General features: G+C 48.6%; 1 protein-coding gene and 1 long non-coding RNA gene across 10 annotated transcripts in view; one reads left to right on the top strand and one right to left on the bottom strand.

The window, feature by feature from the left end:
• Positions 1–10000, bottom strand: part of nfixb (nuclear factor I/Xb) — a 465085-nt gene that overhangs the window by 396403 nt on the left and 58682 nt on the right. For 8 of the 9 annotated variants that reach the window (XM_055664149.1, XM_055664144.1, XM_055664154.1 and 5 more), the window contains one exon: positions 7833–7963. In XM_055664149.1, the coding sequence (XP_055520124.1) occupies positions 7833–7859 (27 nt within the window). In that variant the 5' untranslated portion in view covers positions 7860–7963. Of the gene's footprint in view, positions 1–7832; positions 7964–8691; positions 8842–10000 lie in introns of those variants that run through there. The other variant, XM_055664146.1, reaches the window with a different exon arrangement.
• LOC129714503 (uncharacterized) overlaps positions 8904–10000 on the top strand; it is an 85077-nt gene continuing 83980 nt past the window's right edge. Inside the window, exon 1 of the long non-coding RNA XR_008726357.1 lies at positions 8904–9226. This is a non-coding gene — a long non-coding RNA (uncharacterized LOC129714503). The remainder of the gene's footprint in view (positions 9227–10000) is intronic.

The raw sequence follows: 10000 nt of genomic DNA, 5'->3' as shown, positions 1-10000 counted from the left end.
TAAATCTTAATTTGAGATTTTTTTGGGGGGGGTTTGATAAGAAACTGAAATCCTGCATTCTCCGCGGCGTTCCTGGTATTATGGGGGCATTCTCAGCGGGTGGATTCAGATTGGAGCGAAGCCACAGTTATATCACCCGGGAACAAGATTAGCGGTAGAGTTGCTGCCTCACAGCGCCAGAGACCCGGGTTCAATCTTGACCATAGGTCTGTTATTTGGTTTGCACGTTCTCCCTGGGACCGAGTGGGTTTTCTCCGGGTCTTCTGGGTTTCTGTAAATTGAAATCTATCGCGAGTGTGTGTGTGTGTGGGATAGTGTTAGTCTGCGGGGAATCGCTGGGCGGGGTGGACTCGGTGGGCCGAAGGGCCTGTTTCCGCGCTGTATCTCTAAACTAAACTAAAGTGAAGAGTTTGTACATGGGGCCCAAAGAACAGCCGCGGGTTGGTTACAACGTGGAGGGGGCTATTCGGCCCGTCCGTTCAGTGCTGGCTTTGTGTGAGAGTAATTAGGGTAGAGCCCCCTCTCCTCCGGCCCAGCGATTTGGATCTTTCCCTTGCACCTTGTGGAACTCTACCGGGGAATCTGCCTCGACTACACTCTCCCGTAAGCCGAGCCCGCATTATTCACTGGCTGGCAACTCTATATCTCGCATCTGGTGCCGTTTGTGTCAGTTATTTTATGTCCACGTCGCTCTTATACAGTTTAGTTCAGTTGAGCTTTGTGATACACTGTGGAAACAGGCCCTTCAGCCCACCGGGTCAGTACCGGACCAGCAATATCCCTGCACACTAGTTCTCTCCTACACACACCAGGGGCCGTTTACAGAAGCCAATTAACCTACAAACCTGCAACTCTTTGGAGTCTAGGGGGGAAATCGGAGCACCTGGAGAAAACCCCACGCGGTCACGGGGAGAACGTGCAAACTCCGTACAGGTAGCACCCGTAGTCGGGATCGAACCCGGGTCTCTGGCGCTGTGAGGCGGCAATTCTACCTTTATTCATCACCGCCCCGCCAACGGAGCGGTTTCTCGCCGTCTACCCTGTTCTTAAGCTGCAGTTCCTGCAACCCCCCTCTACACACACGCACTGGACACAGCACACGAGCAGGCCCTTCGGCCCACAGTGTCCGTGCTAACTACAATGACAAGTTAAATGAATCTCCTCTGCCAACACACGACCCACATCCCACCAGCCCCCGCATGTCCGTGTACCTATATAAAAGCCTCTTTAACGCCACGATTATATCTCCATGCTGTATAGAGCTATACAGCATGGAAACAGGCCCTTCGCCCCATCTTGTCCTTGCCCACTGGGTAACTGTTGGACACTACTTGGTTAATAAGCCCGTTACTGGTTACTGGACTAGTCCCACCTCTCTGTACTGAGCCCATATCCCTCTAAACCCTTCCCACGATGAAAGAATGGGTCGACTGGCCTTGTATTCGCTGGAATTTAGAAGGATGAGAGGATATCTTATAGAAACATATACAATTATAATAACCATATAACAATTACAGCACGGAAAACAGGCCATCTCGGCCATACAAGTCCGTGCCGAACACTTATTCTTAGAGGATTGGACAGGGCAGATGCAGGACAAATGTTCCCCATGTTGGGGGAGTCCAGAATCAGGGGGGTCACACAGTTTAAGAATAAAGGTTAGGCCATTTGGGACTGAGATGAGGAAAAACGGTTTCACCCAGAGAATCTGTGGAATTCTCTGCCACGGAAGACAGCGGAGGTCAATTCACTGGATATTTTCAGGAGAGTTAGATTTAGCTGTTAAGGCTAAGGCTAAGGGATCATGGGGGGGGGGGGGGGGGGGGGGGGGTGGGGGGGGGGGGGGTGGGGGGGGGGGGGGGGGGGGGGCAGGAACGGGGGGTACTGATTTTGGATGATCAGCCATTATCATATTGAATGGCGGTGCTGGCTCGAAAGACCGGATGGCCTAATCCTGTACCTATTTTATATGTTTCTATCTATTCAAATGCCGTTTAAAATGTTATTGTATCCTATAGCCTCCTCTGGCAGCTCATTCCAGATATGGACTGGACTAGCCCCTGAGTGAAAAAAAGTTGCACCCTGAGGTCCCTATTAAATCTCTCCCATCCCACCTTAAGCCTATGCCCTCTAGTTTTAGAATCCTCTCCCGCAGAGAAAAGTATGTGAGCGCTCACTTCGGTAAATCTCTTCCGCGCTCTCTCCAGCACTTCCCTGAAGTTTGCGTCCAGAACCGGACTTAGGAATGAAGGAATACGGTTAGATCAGGTGAACCGCTCGGCTCCAGGGTTTTCTCAGCATTTCAATGACAGTATGGCTGATCTGAAATCTCAGGGCAGGTCCCGCCAATATGTTCTCCCGAACATAATTTGCAAAATTAAAAAAAAAATACACCAAATATTATTGAATAAACTCTAAGTGCGGGAGTAACGCAGCGGGTCAGGCAGCCTCTGTGAGGGGGGGTGGGCAGGCGACATTTCTAGTCGAGACCCTTCTTCAGACTGCTTCTTCCCTCCACAGATGCTGCCCGCCCTGCTGAGTTCCTCCAGCACTTTGTGTTTTGCTCAAGACTCCAGCATCAGCAGTTATAGGGTCATGGGGTGGAAACAGGCCCCCGACCCAACTTGCCCACACCGTCCGATATGTCCCATCTACACCTAGTCCCACCTGCTTGCATTTGGCCCACATCCCGCTAAACCAGTCCATGTACCTGTCGAAATTGTTTCTTAAACGGTGTAATAATCCCAGCCTCAACTACCTCCTCTGGCAGCTTGTTCCATACACCCACCACCCTTTATGTGTAAAAGATGACCCCTCAGATTCCTAATTCCCATTTATTCGATCTATTGATTCTATTCCTTCCGTCCCAAATATTCCTAAATGCTCTAAATGTTCTATCTGTGATCCGGCCACTATTGATAACGGATATTTTAGCCGACCGTGGTTCTCTTGATAAAATCAGTACTTTATCAGCAACTTTCGCACGTCTTAAACTACCCAACTATGCTTCAAACCCGCCCCTTTACCGCCCTACGCTCAGTTCCCGGCCACCAGCCCATCGCTAAGCCACAAGGCTGGTCTTGTCAGAGGCCCCACGCCTGCCAAGCAGACGGCTGGTACCTCACTGCGCCAGAGAGCAGGTTGCCATCCCGACCTCGGGTGCTGTCTGTGTGTGTGTGTGTGTGTGTGTGCGTGCGTGTGCGTGTGTGTGTGTGTGGAGTTTGCACGTTCTCCCTGCAACCGCGTGGGTTTCCTCCGGGTGCTCCGGTTTCCCCCCACACCCCAACGACGTGCGGGATTGGCCCTCTGTAAATTGGCCCCAGCGTGCAGAGAGTGGATGAGAAAGTGAGATAACGTGAAATTAGTGTGTATGGGAGATCCCTGGTCGACATGGAATAGGCGGGCCGAAGGGCCTGTTCCCACATTATATCTCTAAAATAAAATAAACTAAACTAAGCGAAGGCAAGCTAAACTAAGGTAAACTAAACTAGGCTATGCTGAAATAAACTAAACTAAACTAAGCACCCCCTGCTCGCTTCCACCGCGATGCAAAGCCTGCATTTCTAGCATAACTACACACTGCCCAATGTCACCGCTCCAGCGCATATGAAGGTACACGGACTCAAACAGAGAGACACAAACGCTGACAATTGATGTTGGTCGCGACGCTGCCGGTAACCAGCAGAGTACAACGTCCCCCTTGCCAGACCGTGGCCCGGGCAAGGAGATGCTTCTAGGGCCGAAGGGATGCTGCGGGAACAGTGGGTGGGGTGGGGTGGAGAAACGGGGAGCCCGATTAACACGGGAGGGGGTCGTCTGAGAATGCGTCACATCGCCGGAACAGCGGCCAGGCACGACCATTCGGCCCCTAGCCGCCATCCCTACCTCTAACTGCACCGGGCATTGAGGCTGGTGAATGTCTAGGATCTTCATCACAGAGGGCGGGCGAGGCCTGGGCATCAGGTGCGCTTAATAAGAACAGATAGTTAGCTGCAAGATCGGGTTACTGAGGATTGCAAAGGAACTGGGGCCGAATAATGGAATTGGCCCGGAGAGGGACATCAGGCCACCGTGGGGCCGAACGGCATACTCCCGTCCCCCTTATCTTGCGCTCTTCGCTTCCTCCTCTAATAAGATAGCGGCCGATCTTTCACCACAGCGCAATCCCGCAACATCTAATATCGGAAACACCTCGTCCTCTCCCTTTGCCTGCAGAGCGAACCACACACACCGTGAGGAGAACGTTTCCAAACCTCGCTACCCTTCAGCGAAGATCTTTCTCCTCATTGTCCCGAATACACGGCACATTGCACTGATTCCTCGCCCATCTATTAGTCAGCTGCACCGCACATCACAGAAACAGGCCATTCGGCCAGCCTTGGCCATGCTGACCAAGCTGACCTGCTGGGCTCGTCCCATCTGCCTGCACTTGACCCACGTTCCTCTAAACCCTCCCTATCCCAGTATCTATCCATGTGTCTAAACGCTCCCTATCCCAGTATCTATCCATGTGCCGTTTAACCGTAATTGTATCTGTATCTGTAGACGCCGCTTGCATCTCATTCCAGATAGCTCTATCCTCACTGAGTGAAAAAAAATGCCCGTGAGGTCTCTCTTAAATCTCTCCCCTCTCACCTAAAGCTACGCCCTCTACTTTTAGAATCCTCTACCCTGGGAGAAAGACAGTGAGCGTTCACTTTATCCATGCCCCTATGTGATCTTGTACAGTGTACACCACAACAAGGCCGCCATCAGCCTCATGTGTTCCAAGGAATAAAGTCCCATGCTGTCAAACTGTAACTCAAGGCCAGGTAACACCCTGGTGAATCTCGTCTGCACCCTTTCCAATGTAATGGTATCTCGCCGTGACACACGTAGAAAGTGCTGGAGTAACTCAGCGGGACAGGCAGCATCTCTGGAGAGAAAGAATGGGTGATGAAAAGTACAGAAGCGTGAAAACGCACACCACCCAGATTCGGGGACAGTTTCTTCCCAGCTGTTATTAGGCAACGGAATCATCCTACCACAACCAGAGAGAGGTGCTGAACTACTATCTACCTCTTTGGTGGCTCTCAGACTACCCTTGATCGGACTTTGCTGGTTTTACCTTGTATACATACACTGTAAATGGCTAGATGCATGTATGGTACGCAAAAATGCTGGAGAAACTCAGCGGGTGCTGCAGCATCTATGGAGCGAAGGAGATAGGCAACGTTTCGGGCCGAATCCCGTCTTCAGATTTCATAGTGGTCCGACTTTCTGCCGACTGGTTAGCACGCAACAAAATAAAAGCTTTTCACTGTACCTCGGTACATGTGACAATAAGCTCAACTGAACGCTTAGGGTCGGGTCGAGACCGTTCTTCAGAATGAGAGTCGGAGATACTGAGATAAGGAAGGATGAGGTGTGAAAATGAGACATCAAAATTGCCTGTATAATACAATACACAAAGACTGGACTCCCATTCACGGCGAGGCTTTGGCAGGAGCCCAGCGTTAATATCTTAGCTTTGGAAGGGATGGAGAGCGGGAAGGGTTAATAAACAGGGCACTCCCGCAAACTCACGTTTGCGCTTGGCCTCAATATTCTTGAATGGAGATTGAGATAACGGTGCGCGTCAGAAGAGACCCACGGATTCACCCGAGCCCTCGTGATCACACATGTAAAAATAGGCGCCTAAAAGGACTTGTGCACATTATTAATTTAGACTGGTCACAGATAAGGAATTTGTCCGCCTTTTAATTAATTAATGAACAATTAAATAAGTGGAGCGCGCAATAGGTGTCCCCGTTCAGAGCAGGGGCCGGTAATTTCAAATTAAATTGTGTAGACCAGACTTTTGTTACAACGACTAGAATTTTTTTTTAAAGGGCTAAGATAATTTTAACTAGCCTTAAAAAAAATAGTGAACTGAGATTTAAAAAAAAAAATTTCTAGAGGTTAATGAACAGAATTTTATCAGTCTTCTATTCTCAGTCTAGGGTTTGCAGCGATAATCTGGAGAGCAGACAGATACTAAATCGGCAAGCCGGAGCTCAGGTGTGTAGTGGCCCGCTTTCTGCAGGTTAATTTGTTCCTGAAGGCGCGATATATCAGCGATTGTTTGTCTCAACCGCCCATTGTTTTTATTAAAATTAGTAATTTCTGCCGTGAAATTGAACCAGCCATCGGTCCCAATCCCAATTTGACTCGAACGCTTCATTCACAGAGGGAATATATAGGGGGGGGGGGGGGGGGGGTAAAACTCAGCTACATTTTGGTGACATCTAAATAATATACCGACCAGGAGTGGCTACATAAATTGTCATTTACACGCCCGTGTTGGTTTGAAATTATCCAGGCTGTTCTTTCAAAGAATAATAAACTCCCTCGTCCAAAATCCTGCTCAGCGTTAAAAGTATTCGCCGCGTTCCTTATTGAAATAAATAACATTATTAGATTTCTCCATTTTCCAAAAACAAAGGGCCGCCAATTTTCCTTCCAAAAAGTTGCATTCTCGAGTTTTGTAAATGTCGATTTTTTTTCCCTCACACACACAAAACAAAAAGTTGAAATGACGGGAATGAAATTGGATTTCAAATCTTCCCTGCTGCCCTCGATCACAGACAGGATGCAACTTGAAACTTGCAAAGATCTAACGGCGACCAGCGAGCGCGGAGCGCCTTGAACCCCGGTTTCAACGAAGGGTCCGAATAATTCCATGTGGATAGGAAGCATTTTACAATGAATGGACTGGCTGGTGGTGTGACACAGAATCAGCTGAGCACCGGCATTGGAAGCAGAAGGCGGCACCCCAATTTATCAACAGACTCAAGTGCGGGAGTCCCTCTGAGCGCCTCGCAATTCTCCTCTATTCCATCTCCATACCTACACTCGCCATCACGTCCACAATACATCACAATACCTGTCTCTAAGAAATATCTCAAATCCACTTTTTAAATGCAACACACACACAAATGAGTTATAAAAAAATATACAGATGATGCCATCAATTTAAATAGTCCATTGCAATCCTGGGCAGCTGCAACAAATGAGGATGTCATTGTTCTGCTGGAAGTGACAAATAAACACTCGTGATAAATCGCCGCCACGTCTCACATTTAAACAAAAATAATCTGCCCTTGTTTTTCATTAGAAGTTAGCAAAACTTTTTTTTTTAATCCAAGTTCCACATACCAACACAGAAACAATTCTCGCGTCGAGCACAGAGGCAAAGGCAGGAAGATTGGGACATCCGGCCACATTCCTCTGTCCTTATCAACAATATTTCGCCTTGCAGCTCGCTCACATTGCACAAATCAAACAACGGCACAAATTAACAGATATTAACAGCTGAGCAAAAAAAAAAAAAAAAAAAAAAAAAATCCTCTTCAAAATCCACACAGTTCTTACTGAAAGATTCATAAAGCGACACAGCACAAAAAGCAAATGAGGCGGCGGCACAAAATAACAGCAATTCAGACAAATTCTTTTCAGTTTTTCCCTTCATCCACCCTGCCGCGGAGAACGTCAATAATTCCAAATATCAAGCGGTATTTGGATAAATTTGAGGTAACCGCCATTTTCTGTAGTTGACAGCCATGTGCAACAGTGGAAAGGAAACTCTGGACCCATGCCATAAGTCGTCCTTCTAGAGAGAGCAACATAGAGAAACACACATACACACACACACACACACACACACACACGGACAAGCACAAGCGGGGAAGGTGGCGAGAAGGCAAAAAACTGCAACAAAGGGATATATATATATATAAACCATCGCACATTGCATACAGTAACGACGTTATTGTTGAAAAAACAAGAAACTAAGCCGCGCCAACAGGCGTTACCTGAGTCAGGCAGAGCGGAGAGTACATACTAGGAGCGTTGTAGAATGATTCTGGGTTGTGTGAGAATGCCGTTTCACGCTCTTTGTAACAGCCTATTTTCCATGGTGAATTCTAAACACGGCCGCGGAGTTCTGAAAGCGAAAGTTGACAGCGTTGGTGTGTGTGTGTGTGTGTATGTGTGTGTGTATGTGTATGTGTGTGAGTGAGTGGGTGCATGGAGAGAGAGAGAGAGGGGAAAAAAAATCCCCAAAAGCTATACTGTACCAACGCTCACGGTTTCTCAATTCATCTCCAACCCCCCTAGAAAAAAAAAACGGAAACAAAAAGATAGATCTAGCCGGGCGGGGAGGGGAGAGGAGGAGAGGGGAGGGGAGGGGGGGGTGGGTGTTAGACCCGACCCTGAGAGACTGTTGTCAAATTTCTGGGTTTTGTGTGTGTGGTGTGTGTATGTGTGTGTGTGAGCTATACTTGATTCGATGGGGCTGACAGCCTAATGTGGGTTTGAAGCGGAGAAAGGGGGGGATTTCGGTAGAGAAAAACACTCGGGGGGGAGGGGGGGGGGGGGAATAAACAGGAAAGGACAATCCCAGAGGCGGCGTTCGACTTGTCAAAGTTTGCAAGATCGCTCAGCGAGATCATATGCCTTGCAACAGTCAGTGAGTCGCTGATCGCGAGCTTGCTCGCCCTCTCTCCCCGGCGCTGAGATGACACAGCCTTGCTGGCGATTCGCCTCCTTACACTGCAGCCGCTCAATCAGCCTTCCCTTCCCCTCCCTCCCCTCTCCTCTCAACCCCCTTAAAAAAATATATCATTAAAAAAAATATTTATCAGCGGTTTATCAGTTGGTTTTTTTTTTTACCGTCAAGTTACGTTTGTGTTCGGATTTGTTTTTACACAACCCGGCGGCGGAGCTTACAAACACTTTTTTCTCCCCTCTAAAAACTCGGCAGAAACTTTTGTTAGGGCGAAACGGGAAGAGAAATAGCAAAGGAGACGGGTTGCGTTTTTTTTTTTTTTTTTCCTTTTTGTCTGAGGGAAAAATATGCACTGCTTTTTTATACTCAGGGAGGGAGGGAGGGAGGGAGGGAGAGAGAGAGAGTTTTGGCACGTTTACACTCAGGGACTGTAGGCAGCCTTTAAAACGGGACCGGCACAGTCGCTCTCTGTAGTGGCAGGAGTCTCGTCCCCTGAAACTTTTGCGGGTTTTTTTGTTTTGTTCAAAAGTTACCGAGTCGCGTAAACATTTGACAGGACATCCAAATATCTGGACTTTGCCTGATAAACAAAACCTCCGACCGAGAAATTGTTTCCCTGCAGATTTTTTTTGGTTTTGTTTTGACAGAGAAGAGAAAATAAGCCGAAGGCACAAAACACCACAAACCAAAACACAAACTGTACGTAATACGGACTGGGGATTGAGAATTAATGCGGTGACATTTTTATGTGCGTGGTTTTCGCTTGTGGCGGGGGCGGGGAGCGCGGTAAACCTTGGCGTGAACGAGTTAAGTGAAATGTACTGCTTTTCCGACGAATTGAGTGGGGCCGGGAGTTCTTCGAAATGTGAAATGGAGCCGCGCGTCTGTCCGGTCGTGTTGAAGGGCTGTGCTTCTCCCACCCCCGCCCTCCGTCAGTCTCACTCCACACCCGGGCTGGGCTCACCAACAGCCGGGGGTGGGAGAGGGGGGAGCGTTTACGGAATAGACAGGAGACTGCAGATGATGCAACGTACACTCACACTCACACTCACGCACACTGATGCAATCTGGAGCGAAAACACACACACACTGACACACACACACACTGACACACACACACACACTGACACACACACACACACACACACACTCACACACACACACACACACACACACACACACACACACACACACACACACACACACACACACACACACACACACACCACACACACACACACACACTCACACACACACACTCACACACACAGACACACACACACACACTCACACACACACACTGTGCACACACACACACACACACACACACACACACACACACACACACACACACACACACACACACACACACACACACACACACACACACACACACACACACACACGCACACACACACACACACACACAACACACACACACACACTCAGCTACAATCTGGAGCAAAAACACAC

This window comes from Leucoraja erinacea, chromosome 39 (genome assembly GCF_028641065.1).
Source record: "Leucoraja erinacea ecotype New England chromosome 39, Leri_hhj_1, whole genome shotgun sequence".
NCBI classification, from domain to species: domain Eukaryota; kingdom Metazoa; phylum Chordata; class Chondrichthyes; order Rajiformes; family Rajidae; genus Leucoraja; species Leucoraja erinaceus.
The sequence above is the reverse complement of the archived record's forward strand: the minus strand, read 5'-3'. Positions and strand labels throughout refer to the sequence as shown.